Raw genomic sequence first — 18,280 nt, forward strand, 5'->3', positions numbered from 1 at the left:
ATGAAGAGTGCAATATATTCCATACTTTTCCACGTGTATACAACATTTCCATCTATTTGGTCATAAGCTGAATTGAAGGAAATCCACATATTGGCAAAATGATAAAAAAAAAACAACTTAAACGAAGGTAGGATAAATTTTTGATTATAAAACTAATAAAATACATTTCGAATATATCAGCTGTAGTATCAAACTGATAGGGAAGGGATACTAAACAACATTGCATATGTGAACGAAACATCTAACAAATAACCCTTTTCCTTTTTCATATATTCCATTTCTTGGAGATATTGAAAATAAACTCACAAAACAGGACATTGATTGATTGATTGATTGATTGATTGATAGCATGTAAACAAACACTCTTCCATTCAAAGCCGGTCACTGGAACAGAAATACCAGGCCTGTTAATCATTATATTTATGAATCATAGACGCTAGAAGCAGAAGTTAGAAGACTTCATCTTTTTGAACTGAACTGCTACCGAAAAAGTATGAGATATACTGAATGGGCGATTATAAATAAGGAGATGCAAGAAATGTTAAAAAACAGCAATAAATAAATAGATTATGGTATGTAAGAATGGGACAAAAAGTAGTACGAGAAATGAAATACTGGTGGTGTTGGTGATGCAAGGGTGTATTAATTAAAAGGAGGAAGACCAAGAAGAAAGTAGGTGGATGTCATGGAAATACTGACTTATTTAAACATTCAACAAACTGTTCAAGTGGCGATGAAAAGAGAAACATTGGAATGAGAATCAAGCATCACTGATGTTGGCGTCGAAACAAAGTCAATATGAAGTGGTTATGATGTAACGATGTATTACATTAAAAACATCAAAAGCAATCAAATGTGCATCCTATACAGTTGAGTAACAGTAGTGAATGCTATATATGGGTATTTATTTCAAAAAAATTGTTCAAAAAGTAGCATTGAAATAAAAATGAAGAGAATTCAAATATGTCGTAAATAAAAAAAAGAAAACATAATGAAATAATATTTAAAGCAATATAAATGTAAAAAAAAACAAGCAAAAAATTTATTGTTGTTTAAAGGTAATTGATATCACCTTAAAAATTTTCCATGAAACCATACACCATCAATAAAATAACACTTATTTACCAAAATATAACAACAATCACAACACAATAACAGAACAGCACAAAACACATCACAAAGACCTAACCCTAACATAATGTAACACACAGCACAACACACAACAAAACTAAACAAACAGCGGTGGGACAGATGATGATGAGTTTCTCGCCACGTTTGAATGGCAATTCAGCATTGCCCTGAATGTTGTAATCGAACATAGCAACTACTTCTGTACCTGAGGTCCATATTTCCTCTGTCTCCTGCATGTTTGTGTGGTCGTGTGGGTGCGCGTGTGTAAGTGCATGCATGGCTGTAGTTTTGAGTGTATGTACAAAAAGCATCCACTTAATTTATTTTGATTTCATTTATTCATTTCGTTTAAGGAGGTTTGAATAAGTTAAAAAAGAGTTAAAATATAAATGGTAAGGATATTCTTAACTTACACTTTTTATAAGCATATACATACATAAACATACAAACACAAATATACACAAACACAAATACATACATATAATAAATAAATAAATAACATTATTTTTATTATTATTAAGAGTAATTTGTTATCGCCAATTAAGACAGTTTCAAGAGCACTCACAATAAAAAACAAAATGTATGTGACTTTGTGCTTGTATATATATATATATATATATATATTTGAGTTTGCCTCTTTCTCTTTCTCTCTCTCTCTCTCTCTCTCTCTCTCTCTCTCTATATATATATATATATATATATATATATATATATATATATATATAATTATTGATGAAAATCCCAGCATGTTCCAGGTTAGTTTACTTCCTGTTTAATTTTTCGATTTTTCTAACGGTGGATCGTAAATCATTGTCAAGTTTCTTGAATTCAAAACCAAAATTTTCATTTATTTTAAGCATGATAGAACAGAACAGCTTTTTTTGGTGATCTTATAACATCTTTGGTGTTTAAAGGAAAATTTTGGGATTACTGGCCATGCTTAAGAAAGATTTTTTCACCAATTTGTCATTCTTAATGAGAAGGTCTAACAAGAACATACTCGCTTCTGTCACTAGATCCTACGGCTTTAATTCTTGGCTTGTTGTCGCTATGCGTCAAGGAATATTGGGTGATCTCGGCCTACTGTAATTGCATACCAACCGTATCTTCAGAGCAGCATCAACCAGATCGTCAAACAATGCCATTTCGACCAGATGCTCGGACAGAAACCATAAATGATTACAAAATACTGCTTGTGTTGTTGTTGCCACTGTTTGGTTAGGACAGACAAAATTACAGAGAAAAGGTGGGTGTCATTGTCTGCCCCTTATTCTGGACCTCAAAATTGAGCTATGGGACAATGTAATATCGGATATATCATGTCCAAGTGATTTAGCAACCCATGTCAGTGACATTGATGCGATCAAATGCACCAACAACATATGGGAAATTACAAATATTTGTGACTTCCAGCATACTGTTATAGAAGGACCAGGATTTGTTGAAGGCTTGTAATTTTCATCACAATCTGATACTGTTGATTCTTCTGATGAGGTACTGTTGGCTTTCCTATTGGAAAATTTTTGGATGCAGATTGTGTTGACAAAGTCATGACGGATTGTTCTCAGGCGACGACAGTTTTGAGAAATAATTGTTATTCTGTAAATATTTAGACGGTAAATAAAGGTAGCAACAACACCTATGTTGCGTGACCTCTTAATATTAAGATAGCAGGCTGCAACTTTGCACAGTAACTGTGGAGCCATAATAGTCAAAATATAACAACTTGGAGCTGAGATACAAAGGAATTTTTTTGTGAGGGACTGTGGACCATCATAGTGTCAATGTGTGTGTGTGTTCTATAAATGATTAACAATTAAAGTTTATGTAACTGCAAGCAATCCTTTCAATAATTCAATAAAAAAAATTTGTTTTTTGAAAATTTAAAATTTGGTTTTATTTGAGTTTTCAATTGTATTATTTCTATAATTTATAACTTTGTTTAGTTAAATAGATGGATAAACACCGGTGTCTTACATCAAAACTATCCTCATTATTTATCGTAGATTTGTGAAAAAAAATAATGAAAATAAATTTATAAATGTGACTAATTTTAAACATAACAATAACATAAATTTTTATAATTAAAACTTTAAATTTAAAGTAATCACAATGAAATAGATTATTAAAATTTTATATATTATTTATTTATGATGCATGCATGCAAAAAAAGTGAAATCTATCTGACCTAAAAAAATTAATTATAAATGATAATCTACCTACAACCTTCTATAAAAAAAATGTTAAATGATAATTTATTATGATAATCATACGTAATGTAATATAATTATAATTATTACAGTACAAACAACAGATAAACATTAAAAATGTTTTCAAAAGTCTATATTAATTAATATTATGAAATATAAATTATTATATTATTATAAATAAAATTATTATTATGACGTCTGCAAATTTAAAATAATAAATATAAAATCATTCCAAAAGCAAACCATAGCACTGTAAGAGAGATATGGCAGTGTGTTCACAAGAATTTCACAAGTTGTGTTCTTGTATCACAGTATCAGCCACCAAACAAGCAAACAGTAATAAAAAATAATAATTGTTATATTTTATTTTTATAATAATTAATTGATAGTGATTATTATTAATATTATTAATAATAATAATCACAATCAGGAAGTAAGACAACTTCTCAACTAACAAGACAAATATGGTTGAAAATCTGTCAGCTTAGAAAGGAAAATAAGATTGAATTAATTAAACTGAATTACGAAAATGTCTCGTTCTTGACTAATTTAATTTGAAAAATGCTTCAGTAAATAATTTTCTAATTTGGCAAACACCACACACAACACTCAAAAATTAAAAACATTTTAATAATAATTCACGTAATTACAATTAAATAATTATTATTTACTAATAAATGTTTGTTTGATTTAAAAATAAAAATTAACAAAACATTTAACAGGTTTAAAATAACCATTAACTTATTAACCTTTAACGAAAATTGAAAAATTGATGCATCTCCAGCAAAAAACAAATAAAATAAAATGTTAGCAGAAGCATCAGCAGAGCAAAGAACAGTTAAAATGGAAGAACAACAAAATGTTTGTATTTTTTACTGGTATTAAACTGTCAATTTTTTCTGTTTGCCTATTATAAAAAAAACTAAAATTAATTTATAATAAAATATACAACAAACAATGATACAATTGAGCTTCTGCAATATAATGATCCAAACGCTTCTAAGTTAACGTTCTGGTCAAGTAGTATAAATCAATTCTAACGTTTAATTCAATGGGTAAAACCAAGTTAAATTTTACAAATATCTCCATCCATCAATTGAATATAATTATGCTTACACTAATTACATCTATTCATTAGTTTTAATACTCTATGTTTGAATTAATTAAAAATGAAAATTTTTGGGCAAATAAAAAAATTTTTGAACAAAGTTTTATTCTAAAATAACTTACGCAGATATTAAACAAAAGTATAGTTTATTTAAATTACTAACAATTAATTACACTAATAAACTCTTCAAATAACAACGTCAATATGAACTTAATAATGAAAATTTGCTTTCGTCGTGTCGATAGCCCACGCGAATCTCTCCTGCAGACTCTTGTTGTAAATCTTTCCAATCGGCACCTGCCATCGTTTGCACCTGGTCGTCATGGAAATGTTGGTGATGATCAGCTGATGATGATGGTGGTGATGATGAAGATGATGACGACGATGATGGTGGTGGTGATGGTGATTGTGGCAATGATGATGGTGGTAATGATCATGATGGTGATCGACAGTAACGACGATGAAGAAATGGATGAAAATGTTGGTATTGACTGGAGTAGATAGTGTTTAAACAAACTGACTGAGCCAATGATTGCTATGTTGGTGATGATTTTTATGACTGCAAAAATGATGGCCGGTATGACTTTTATGATTGTGCCTTCAAAAACAATAAATGATGTAACAAAAATGATTTTGATAAATTTTTCGCTCAAATTTTAAACGGCATAAAAAATAGACTAAAAAAAATTTAAAAAAGGTTAACTCATAATAATAGAATAGAAAATAACAACCAAGCAACACTGATCCTTGGATCCAGGTAGTTCAGCTTTGAGGTTCCCAGGGCTATTTCTCGATTTTCTAACTATTATACATATGAAGAACTTGTCAATAGCTCAATCATTAATGTTTGCACTGCTCATACGTTCAGTGGTGGATCTGGACAACGTAAAATGGGAGGTAGAGGCCAAAATTTAAAAAATGTTGAAATTTGATGGGGCAAACAAATTAGCAAAAAGCTCATTAGTGTGGCCAAAACTAGGTTGGCGACATTTTTTTCTTATCATGCCAATTTTGGGTCGATTTTGTAATGAAAAAAAAATATGAAAACCCAGTTTTTCTTGTCTAAGATCTGGGTTACTGACTTAATTTCTGACTTTTAATTTAAAAAAATCTGGCCATAGTACCACGGCCCCCCTCCCACTAAATCCGCCATTGCACTGGCTCATTCATTTATTCATTCGTTCATTCATTAATTCACTCATTGTCACATGTAAAATTATTAACACCTTAATCAATTTTTCATATGTAAAAAATATTGAAACAATGAAAAACAGCATCAGAACATTTATTGATATAAAAACATCTCCATTAACAAACTTGATTATTTTAACCTTATCTTTCAACTGCAGCTGCAACTTCGTAACATGTTCCTTCAGTTTGTTGCAAGTCGCTTCTTTCTTCATTACTCTGAAACAAGATCAAAAATAACTTTTAAACCATCAAATTTTCATTTATAACCCTGAAAAATAAAATTTGAAAAGCATTCAGATAAAATTTTCAAGTGGCATCAGTTCTGATAAACACTAACATATTGTTGAAACCACAGGAATGGTCGAGTTGCGCTATATAATTAACTTCAATAAATTATTATTATCTTGATTATTTGTTATCTTTGTAGAACTGTAAAAACTCTCGTTTGTAAAGCTGTATTTGACAAGGCACAAGTTGTTAAAGTAGTGAGGTTGTAGTTGTGATTTATGTACTTACGATCTGAATTATCGACGATCGCGCGTATTTCTTGGATTTGTAAATAATTTAGTGTTTCTGTTACTGTTAGCATTTGAATAAACGTTTAAACAAGTTTGCATTTGGAGCAGTTGTGTTTATCTATCAGATATCTTGAAACTACGGAATATACTGATAAGCTTGTAACAACACCGGTGTCAGAAGTGACGATCGTGCAAGTTATAACATTAAAAATCTTTGATGAATTTGATATAGTATCGTTTGCATCTATGTAACAATACCACAGTGGGAGGTGTGGTCAAATAAGGGGGAGGGCTTCTGGACTGCAGCCTCTTACAATGGAAAGTTTTGTAGGGTTCAACTGGAAATCCAGCGAAAATCTATGGCTATACCATTCACTTACAAAAAAATTCGTGATTTACAAAGTAAAATTTGTCATTTTGTGAGGCGGGTGCCGCATTTTCAAACTTGACATAGAATTAATACGTGAGCAATCAACGACATGTGTGCGAAATAACCAACATCTTATGTATTTGAATGCATGATCGTAGGCGAACATTCTGCGTACCACGAAAAAAACTCACAATTCTTTTTTTTTACATTTTGAAAATTTCTTATCAGATTTGGCTTTTCTCAACACTTTTTCAGCATCTCTCAGTTGTGCCTTTTTTGCATCAATCTGCAAATTGTATAAAATTTAATTCGTTACAAGATAGAATGTTGATAAGAAATTTCGTTTAATATACTAACTGAAAAAGCTTGGCTGATAATTACCTTTGATCTTAAATTTTCAATCTGCTTTTCAAAGTTCTTCGGAACAGCTCTCTGGTGATTGCAGAGAAGGGCGGCGTCGCGGTTGGCTTTGTTGTACTTGAAGAGTTTAGCATGCAGACTGTCTTTTTCTATGTAAACCAATGTTTATGTGGGCGGGTGCACAGGTTTAGTGTGTGTATACTAATGTTCTTATTCAAATGCTACGATTGTTAACGAACACGTAATAAACAACGTCAGAAATTCTGCATTAAAAGTTGAATGGTAAATATGCAACACTCTCAATCTATTTAGCACTTCCTTTTTGCTATATTTTGTTGAACAAAGCTTACCAACAGTTAATAGATCCAACTTCTCTTGTAATGTTCTCGATGCATGGAACGTCCTGAAGACCTTTGCCGTCAGACCATCCATAATGCTTTGCAAATGTTTGTTCAACATATTTGCCTGGTTGTGTGAAGAGCATTAAAAATATTTTTTTTATTAACATCCATATTCAACATCATCTCATCAAAACAGCAACATGCTCACATCAAAACATCAACGTTTAACATGATGACATCAAGACATCAACATTCAACATGACCACATCATGACATCAACATTTAACATGCTCACATCAAGACAGTCGAACAGTTCAGAGCCATGACACTTTTTTCTCATGAACAACTTAAGGTTATCAAAGACCATCTTAATTACAGGTACTCTATTGGTGTATCTACATAAATCGGTGGGTGTTGTAATCAAAAATTGTTAATTCAAATGCTTCAATCAATTGAGTTGTTGTGAAAAATAATAATTTGTCTTTATTTATTTTTTTATGAAAAAATTGACACATGTTAAATACAGATTTTGATATTCTCAATCAGACATACCATCACAGAAAAACGGACATTGAACAAAAACTAAATAAAAACATCGCATGAAAACCACTCCAACAATCAAATGATTCAATCATTTCAATGTCGAATAATATTTAACTGCATTTATTAACAGTTTGGCAAAAATTAACGTTCTAAGTAAACTAGCGGAGCGCCGTTTAAAAAAATAAAATTTGTTGAAGGAAGTCTAGATGTAACAAACACCGATGATGCTGTTGAAGTTTTCAACACACCATCCAGCAACAAACTCCACGGCAAACCCACCTTATACAATCCTTTCCGAGAAAATCAAACTCGACGACATTCCTCTTGCCATTGAGAGTGTTGTGCAGTTTGACGTGTTCAACTCTCAACGAACAACATCCCACAGTGTCGGCCGTCTCCTTATCTTTCTCGTTGCCCACTCTGAGAGCTAGCTGTTTGGAAGTGGATGCCGTCATTTCATATAATAGACGTTTCATGTGGTGTGTACTTTTCAGTACCAAACACTATTTTAATTTGGATTCTGGGTTGAGCGATATATGGCGAACATGTTTATTCGTGCCGAATTAGAATAATTTTCTCTTTTGGTGGAAGAACTTTAATTTTCTAGTTTTTTTGTATTTTTTCTATAATCATTTAAAAGTTTAAGTTAATATAAATTGTTGAATTTTGTTTCGTTACAACTCAACGGAAGGTGCCGGTGGGCCAGTCAAGCTGGCGCCACACAAGAAGAAGAAGAAGACGAGGTCTCTTTCACCTTCAACCATGATAGACGGACCAATGGTTTTCGTCATTGAACCACTATCCCCTGATAACAGCCATGACTTCAGAAAAATGTCAATTTTTAAAATTAGTAAATATTTCCAAAACAATATAGGCGAACTGAATTTCATTAAAATTCAACAGAACAGAATCTTAATTAAAATAAAAGATGAAAGTCAAAGAGACAAAATACTAAAAATTAATACAATTATAAATGAAAAAGTAAAGTGCTATCCTCATAAAGTTTTGAATACAAGTAAAAGAGTTATTAGGACTACAATTTTCAGATACCGTTCAGAGGAAAAAATGAAAGAGGAATTACAAAAGCAGGGTGTAATAGATATTTTTAATATAAAAATAACTAAAAATAATCAAAAAATAAATACTAACACCTTTATCCTAACATTCAACACATCTCAACTTCCTTCAGAAATAAAAGTATGTTACCACTCAATAAAAATTGAAAAATTTATTCCATTACCCACAAGATGCACTAAATGTCAGAAGTATGGTCATCACCATAAAATTTGCAGAAGTAAAGATCTGATTTGTTCAAGATGTGGAAATAAAGGGCACAAACATACATGGAAAGCACCATGCCAAAATGAGCCAAATTGTTATCACTGTGGACATAAACATGAAACTTTCTCTAAAGAGTGTTCAAAATTTAAATTGGAAAAAGAAATACTCAAAAGAAAAACAGAAAATAATGTATCATATAACCAAGCAAAAAGTCAGATATGTCAACAACAGAAACCCATGTTATCTCAAATAATAAAAAAAAGTAACAATGATTGATAAAGAAATTCAATGCAATCTTATAAATTGTTTATCAAATTCCACCAAAAACTACAAAAAAAGAAAAACTTCTGATAATGATATATCTCAAGAAACAACAAAAAAATTAGAATTAGATCAACAAATAAAATCCCATAAAAACTATAATAAAACAAGTAAAGAAAACAAAGATCCGTATATGTTTTCCAGCGATGAAAACACGAAAAGTGATGAATGCCTTAGCGAAGATACGAGGAAGATTCTAACAAAAATGACATTAATGTAAAAATGAAAAACGTTCCCAAAAATAAACATGGCTTATAATAAACAAACAAAAGAAATACCAGACACTAAAAGATTCATTAATAACTCCAAAACAAATAATCCTATTTAAGACATAATAATAGATAAAAATTCCCACACAATCAAAATCCTTCAATGGAACATCAGAGGAATGAAAAACAATTTACCAGAACTACAAATCCTAATTTCTAAACACAATCCACATATCATTTGTCTCCAAGAAACAAAAAACACTGAAGATAAACAAATAAAATTGAAAAACTACATGGGTTATCATAAAGCAGCTATCTCCACAAAAACAAATCCATCAGCTGGAACATCAATTTATATTCATTACAATATAACACAGTCTCCCGTTAATATAAAAATCGATAATCATTTCATAGCAGCAAAAATAACAATCTACAACAAATCAATAACAATATGCAATGGTTACAAACAGCCAAATTCTTTGATTAAATCACAAAACTTAAAACAAATAATAAAACAGATTCCTAAACCATTCATATTTCTTGGAGATTTCAATGCTCACAACAAAATTTAGAATTGCCTAAACTCAAATTCTCAGGGTAAGCAATTGGAAAAAACAATAATAGAAAATGATCTTTGCCTGATTAAGCCAACACAACCAACAAGATACCATGAAAACACAAACACTTCATCCACAATTGATCTAGCCATGACAACTCCAACTCTCTTTGAAGATATTGAATGGGATGCAGAACATGACTTACATGGCAGTGATCACTACCCAATAATTATATCCATCAGAAATAAACCCACAAATTCAGATTTGAAAAGATTTAACTACAACAAAACAGATTGGAGTAGTTTTACATTCATGATAGAGGATCAAATTAAAAATTTTGACACAATTGACGATGAGTCAATGAACAGATGGATAGAAATCATATCAAAAGTCATAAAACAAACTATCCCAGTTATTCAAAATAAAAAAGGTAAAGTTTTAAATACTTGGTACAATGAGAAGTGCAAAGATGCAATCAAACAGAAGCAAAATGCATTTAAAAGTTTCAAAAATAATCCCAATCAAGACAATTTTATAAATTATAAAAAGATCAAAGCAGAGGCACGCAGAACAGTAAGAGAAGAAAAAAAAATCTTGGAACTCATTTATCAATAATCTCAATTCCAACACATCTATAAATAAAATTTGGGAAATGATCAGAAAATTAAAAAATAAAAATAATACTAATAAAAACAGCCACATTTCACTCAATGGTAAAGAGTATACAACTGACCAAAAAATATCAAACATCTTGGCTATCAATTTAAACAGTAATTTTGCAACGATCAAGTCAATAGAAGAAAGTAAAGCTTTACATTTTAATTCAAATAATTTAGAACCATATAATACCTCAATAACTATGAAAGAAAAATTCCAATAAATAAACCAAACAAATCCAAACTTCAACCTGAAAATTACAGACCGATATCATTAACTTGTTGCACCTGCAAAATAATGGAAAAAATAATTAATACAAGACTAGATTGGTATCTCAAAATTAATAAAATAATATCAAATTCACAGTGTGGAGGAACCAAAGGAAGATCCACATAACCTACTTCTGCTTGAAACATTGGTAAGACAAGCATTAAACAATAACAAACAAGTCATAACAATATTTTTAGACATAGAGAAAGCCTATGATAGAGCTTGGAACTATGGAATTATGAAAAAGATACATCAAATTGGTTTACGAGGACTCCTCCCTAGATTTATTCAAAATTTCTTGACGGATCGATCCTTTCAGGTAAAATTTAACAACACATTTTCTGAAAAAAAGTATCCAGATCTAGGTATTCCACAAGAAAGCATTTTGTCACCAAAACTTTTTTGTTTACTTTTAGATAACATAACAAATATAATTTCTAAAAGAGCAATAACTTTACTGTATATGAATGATATGACAATAACATTTCGAAATAAAGATATTAGCAAAATGCCAGGGGAAATAAACACATTTTTGAAAACCTTAGAAAAATGGGCAATAGAAAATGGAATTAAATTTTCAGAAACCAAAACAAAAGCCATCCTTTTTTCAAAAAAACGAAACGAGATCTACCCCAAATTAAAATTTCATAGATTTCACCCAGCAATATAAATATTTGGGAATCATAATCGATGATAAACTTAATTTCATTCCCCATATTCAAGCGACAAAAAAAAAAGTCTAAAAGCACTCAACCTGATCAAAGTTTTATCTCATCATACTTGGGGAGCAGATCAAATGCACTTGATGACAATTTACCAGACAACGATAAGATCAATAATAAACTACGCTAGCCCAGTTTATGGATCAACAAGGAAATCATATCTCAAAATTCTTCAACCAATAATCAACGAGTCATTAAGAAGAGTTTTGGAAGCATATAAAACATCTCCATCTCCAATTTTTTCCAGAGATAAAATCAATAATCTAATATCATTCCTTCAGGAAATACAAGTTTTTAATAGAATTTAAAAATAATTTCTCAAAAGTTTTAAAACAACAAAACGCATTTATAGAAAAGGAACAAGGGGCGTAAAGATAGCCAGTTGTGCTGAAACGCCGTTAAACTGCACAAACAAACAAACAATATTTTAATTATTCATTTTTATTTTTTACCATTCTCCCTTCAAAAGTTTTCAGGGGCATCAACGACGAAAAACAATGTATGCAAATACCCGTGAAGCAACACATCATACGCATTGCATGTTTGCAATTCTCTTTGCAATTGAACCTAGTGACTACAATGGCGGTTCCAGGCACTTTAACGGTACACCATCGGGCCATTCCATCTATCCATCCAATGTTCTCCATAGTCCGAAAACCATCGGGGCCGATAGCGTTATCTTTTATTCCAGAAACCATGTCTTGATTTGGCTTGCTTTTTGGCCATCCATACGTTTCTTCCATTCTTCAATATCATCTAACCATTTTCTTGTGAGTCTTCCTTTCTTCCTTCTACTTTCTGTTTTGGCAAACACAACTATTTTTGTGAGCCTGTCCGAAAAAACTCATTTTTTTCTAATACTCCCGTCGTTATCGTCTTAATTCTATTAATTCTGACTCATAGTTTCGTTTGTTCTCTTTTGGTCCATTTCATACGGAGCATTTTTCTGTACATTTCATCTCAAATGCATCTAGTTTTCTTTTGTCTTCTTCCTTCAATGTTCATGTTTCACAGGCATGCATCACATACATCGCGCCATTACAGAGACTTGAATGGCAATTCAATGAAGCATAAAACCTTAGTCAATTACTTACATAACAAAATTTAGTTAATTTGTCAGTTCATTACTTATAAGTATATTGTGGTTCATTTGAGTAAATTTATTTTAATAATAAAAATCAAAAGCCTGCGTGCAAACTTGATCGATAAAATAGAGTGCAACAGCCCTCTGTCTAAAACACATCTCATTCGATTTGAAGTCCTTTTTGTAGTTGGACCTAATGTCGTCGAGGCACTTGTGCAGCTTGCGGGAGGTTTCGTACTTCTGCCAGTCCTTCTGACTTTTCAGTTTCGACGCAGGATTGAGCATGATGTACTTTTTCGTTCTGAAGATGTTCTCCGTCCAGCAGGCCAGCCAGGTAACCTTTTAAGAAGTTTTTGTCGTTGAAAAATAATGTGGCTTTGTAAAAAATTTTTTTTGAGGACATTTGATATGTTTTTGTACTATAAATATTCACAAAAGTTATGAACAACAACATACCGTGTTGTTGTTCATAACTTCTTTCCACTTGTGGCCTGTTGGTGGCTTGGGAATCTTTGGGCCCCTTCATTAAGTTAAACGATATTGAATCATTCACTGTAATCATTAAGTTTCCTCATCATTATCACCAACATCAACATCTCACCAACATCATCATCTCACCAACATCAACATCTCACTAACATTATCATTGCAATTAAATTGTATGAGTTGAAAATATTTAAAGAGTAAACAAACAGGCTGCAGTTAATGGTGACATCTTCTGGCTGAACCCTTCTTTTCAGCATTCCTTGTTTCGGGTGGTCGCCCCTGCCGACAAACAAACCAGGTGGCTCCACACGAAAGTTTCCTAAAATGATTTTTGAATTTTAAATAGTTGTCTGATGTTCGACAAACAAATATTTTAAAATTCATAACAACTTTAACATAGAAACTTTAATTTATGATGGTGGTATGTTTTTGAGATTGTATGCAGTTATGACTTGTTAAGTAGTTTTATTCTAATCACAAAAAATATTTAATATTTTTAAATTTTAAATAACATTAGTAAACCAACTTTCAAAAAATTTCAATGCAACGAACCAATTTTTTGTTTATGACCATCCACAACACAGTAGCCATATGTCTTTTGTAATTTTTCGTTAGCTTTCTTTAAAGCCTGCAACGGTTCTTTTATTTTCTAATTATGTCAACTATTTAAATACACACTTATGGATAGTAGAATTATCATTAATTCCAACAAATCTTTTTTGTCTAATATTTTTAACTTTAATAACAACAATTTACTAATTATTTCAAGTAATCTTCAACAATTTTTGTCAGGGTTTGTTTTTTAAAGTTGTTTTCTTTTCAATTTTTTTATGGACATGTGAAGGGACAGATCTAGACAATATTTTTGAAAAGCCAAAATTTTGAAAATGTTTGAATTTTGGCCAAAATTTTGATGATGGGCCAACATTTTTTTGCTTTATCACGTCCATCCTCAATTTTTGGTAAATTTTCAAGATTTTCGACCTAAAACGGTGCTTTTTTGTTCAAACAATGAGTTTTACAGACTTTTATTAAAAATACTGCTTACAACGGGGAACGTGAAGGCACTAGCTCCCCCGGCCCCTTTTAGATCCGCCACTGAACATGTGTGTTATCTAAGCCATCCAAACCCATACACAAACATTTTCAAACCCACACCATATCACAACCAAAAACATCCACTTTAACTAACTTGTTTTTCTTCTCTAGTCTTTTGTTTCTTTGCGTCTGAAATTCTTTTGAAGTGATTTTCTAATTCTTTGAAATTACATTTATTAAAGTTTCTTATGAGGCAACGTTCATTGTTCCTCATGGTCTGATTAGTTAACAAAAAATTTAATTTTCTTTTCATTCGTTCAAGACTATAACTTCCTTGTAGTACTCTAAAAACTTTCAAACTTCAAAAGAAATTTGAAAAATCAAATAAATTTTTACAAACAATCAAGCGAATCAACTTAAAAACCAGCCAACAAAAAAATTTTCAAACCAACAGCATCAAAACCAACACTTTTCCAATCAGCGAAGAAGTTCCTGTCAAAGGTTGCAGATGTTTTTCTGCTGTTTTGTAGGGCCGCATAGAAACCAGCAGCCTCTTCTGCCTCCAACGACAACTTCGTGGCAATTTTGTCGTAGTAGAAACGCACGTTGCGAGGGAGGCATTGGTAGGGGGGAGCGAAACATGGGCCCTTCATAAAAATTAATTGGAATATCAAAGATTTTTTCATAATTTGTTGATAAGCTTATGCAGTTGTTAAACATTTTTGGTTATGAATATCATTGGAATAACAATGCTATAACTACCTTTGCGGGATTGATGAACGTGATTATGAAAATGCTGCTGTCTTCTCAACATAGTGATGGTAAACTTACTTTTATATATTTGTTGTTCATGATCTCAAGTGACTTTAAATTTTATGACTCTGTAGTAATAATTGTTATCATCACCTTGTGCTCCAATGTTCTCCACTTAATGTTCTCATTTTTTCTCTTTTCTTTCCACCTGGGATTATGGATAATGTTTTTTATTTAACTAGTTTTTTTGAATGATATTATTCTGATTTTCAATTTTCATTTCCGTCGTCACTTTGCTTATCATCAACATCGTCATCTTTAAAATATCATTTGCGCATTACAATTCATGCAACATAATCCATGCATCATCCTCCATGCGTCATCTTCCATGCATCATCCTCATATATCCTTCCTCATCCTGTTATCATCAATATTGCTAAAGACATGTAGAATCACACAAGAATTAACAGTAGAGTTGCCGCAACTTTTTTTTCTTGGTTTCCGGCGGTGCGTGCAAAGTAATTTAATTAAAATAACCATTTTATTTTTAGCTAATTTCATTTTTCTTAATTATGTTCTACTGTTCTGTTTTATTAATTTCATTTTTTTTCGCTCGTTTTTACTTTTAATCACTCTTATTCTGTTTGGACTCGGTACAAATTATAATTAATAATTATCGGTCACATCTGCACGTTACTAATTATAATTAATAATTATAATTAATAATTACTAATTATAATTATTAATTATAATTAATAATTACTAATTATCGCTCACATCTGCACGAACGCATGATTCAATTCACATGACAACAGCTGCTTAATCTTCAACCCGACAAATCCGCCATTCATACATCCGTGTTCGTTCATACATCCATACATCATTCTATCCATGTTTTAATCATCCTTCTATCAAGCCACTATTACAAGACCAGTTTGCTTTTCACCCTACAGCCGCATCTACTTCCGCCATCCTCTCTCTTACTTCTATAATAACATCTCTTCTTAAAAATAATAATTATGTTCATCTTATTGCTCCTGACTTCTCTAAAGGAGTCATCTTACTTTTTTAGCTCTACTCTTTTATCTACCTTAACTAATAACTTTAGTGTAGTTCAAGGTTCAGTCCTTGGATCATCTACCTTTATCATCAATGCTTCTACTCTCAAAACTTTTTATTGTTCTAATCAAATCATCAAATACGTTGACAACACTTACTTTATCATCCCATCACAGGGTTGAGCAAACTTTTTGCTATGAGGGCCGCATTGAAAAATATTTTACCTCTAAAAGGCTGCATACGTACTTGAATAGCAAATTTTTACGACAAGAGAGAAAATTTTATAAGATCCAGGCGACATCATTCATGCATTATTATCCATGTGTTATCATCAATCATCATCATCCGTCCTCAAAGAAACATGAACCATAGTCCATAATCAAGCATGCATCCTCGTCCGATACTTAATGCACCAAAGATATCAAAGCAAGACTTGGCAAAGCACTAGAAGTTACAGCCGGTCTGCAAAGGATATGGAAAAACCATTCCATAACATTAAATATTAAATTCGCATGCCGGACACGTTGGTATAGCTACTTGCAATATAGAATTCGGAAGGTTGAACATTAAAAAAAATGAAAAAAAAATTGAAGCATTTGGAAAGAAAGGTTCTAAAATACTGAGGGTGTCATGGAAAAACATAAAAACAAAAAATTGAGTTTTAAAAACGACTGGAGTACAACGAAAATTTTTGCCTAAAATCAAAATGAAAAAATTATGCTATTTTGGTCACATCTTCAAAAAACACCAATGCAATGAAAAAGATATATAATATAATACAGGGGTTCCCAACCTTTTTTTTGTTGTACCCTCAAGTTAAAATGTTATTTGCGTACGTACCCCCATCAGACAAAAATTTCTCAGAAACTTTATTTTTTTAGTAATTTAGCTATTTTAGTAAATTTTGGTTATTTTAGTACAGTTACTTTAGTGACAGTCCTATCTGCTTATACATTTTACTAAATTTATTATAATATTAATATTATATTAAAATTATCATGGTTTCATGCCAAAATTAATTTAATCGAAAACAATGTTATTTTTATTTTTGAAATCTTTTTGAAAAACATGAAAATATAGTCCTGCTGATAATAATTATTATGCTAATAAAAACCTAATAATCATAGTTTTCTGCTAAGACAAAGAGTCAGAGAGTTCAGCTCATTGTCACAATAAAAGTATAATCATGTTAATGTGAGCACTGGGCTTGCTTAGATTTGCACAATTCTGCAATGTCAGGCTTTATTAATGTCAATTTTAGACGCAGGTCTGGCTCAAGTTCAAGTTTTGATCTGTAATTGTTTTTTATTGCCAACATTGCAGAAAATCCAGTTTAACAGAGATAAGAAGTACTGAAAGGGATCAAAAATTTCAAAGCTCTGTCAGAAATTAATCCATATTCTTCTCTTCTTTTAAGCCAAAAATCACTCAACAAGTCCTTGTTGAATTCATTCTTCAATCAATCAATCAATCAATCAATCAATCAATCAATCAATCAATCAATCAATCAATCAATCAATCAATCAATTAGCTTATAAAGCGCTATTTCCGCGATGTTCAACAGCGCTCCTCAATGAATTTTGAAAACAGATGAGTCTTGAGATCCGCTCTGAACTTCGCAAGTGATGGAGAAGTAGTCAGAGAAGTATGTAGAGAGTTCCAGAGAAAAGGACCAGAAAAAGCAAAAGCAGATTTGGCAAAAAAGTGTTCAATCTACCATCACACGAAAGTTCAATGAATTGATCTCTTTCTTGAACAGAAAAGTCAGCTGGCAATGCAACATCATAAAATGGATTTCTTATCCAAGTTTTGTCATCAAAGTTTTCAGAAAAATAGGTTCGAAAATTCAAAAGTAACTGAGAACAATGGTTCTTGATATCTTCAGCCATGTTAGGATGCAGTTGAAGTTCGTTCTCAGTCATGAATGTGTGCAGTGATTGAAATGCTGTTACTTGAAATTGTTCAACATCTGAAACCATGAACTGTAGCTTCCTAATGATTGCATTTATTTTGTCAACAACAACAAACGGAGTTATATTTCGTCCTTGCAAACTAGAATTCAAGTCGTTCA

The 18,280-nt window shown here is 31.4% G+C and overlaps 2 protein-coding genes across 2 annotated transcripts; both read right to left on the bottom strand.

Annotated features, from left to right (window-relative positions):
* Window positions 1-1,324: 1,324 nt before the first annotated feature.
* Window positions 1,325-2,837, bottom strand: HELRODRAFT_172666 (hypothetical protein; the record flags this gene model as incomplete). The annotated part of the gene is made up of 2 exons (XM_009019330.1): window positions 1,325-1,361; window positions 2,410-2,837. The coding sequence occupies 2 exons, from the start codon at window positions 2,835-2,837 to the stop codon at window positions 1,325-1,327; spliced, it is 465 nt and encodes a 154-aa protein (XP_009017578.1).
* Window positions 2,838-4,659: 1,822 nt separating this feature from the next.
* Window positions 4,660-15,357, bottom strand: HELRODRAFT_79183 (hypothetical protein; the record flags this gene model as incomplete). Its single annotated transcript, XM_009019331.1, has 14 exons — window positions 4,660-4,762; window positions 5,178-5,251; window positions 5,781-5,856; window positions 6,845-7,037; window positions 7,239-7,353; window positions 7,525-7,624; window positions 8,052-8,203; window positions 12,988-13,212; window positions 13,330-13,393; window positions 13,567-13,678; window positions 13,912-13,987; window positions 14,552-14,674; window positions 14,865-15,044; window positions 15,304-15,357. Coding segments are annotated over 14 exons (1,647 nt in total), but the record flags the coding sequence as incomplete, so codon positions are not given.
* Between the last annotated feature and the right edge of the window lie 2,923 nt (window positions 15,358-18,280).

The sequence above is a fragment of the Helobdella robusta genome (assembly GCF_000326865.2).
Source record: "Helobdella robusta unplaced genomic scaffold HELROscaffold_24, whole genome shotgun sequence".
NCBI classification, from domain to species: Eukaryota; Metazoa; Annelida; class Clitellata; order Rhynchobdellida; family Glossiphoniidae; genus Helobdella; species Helobdella robusta.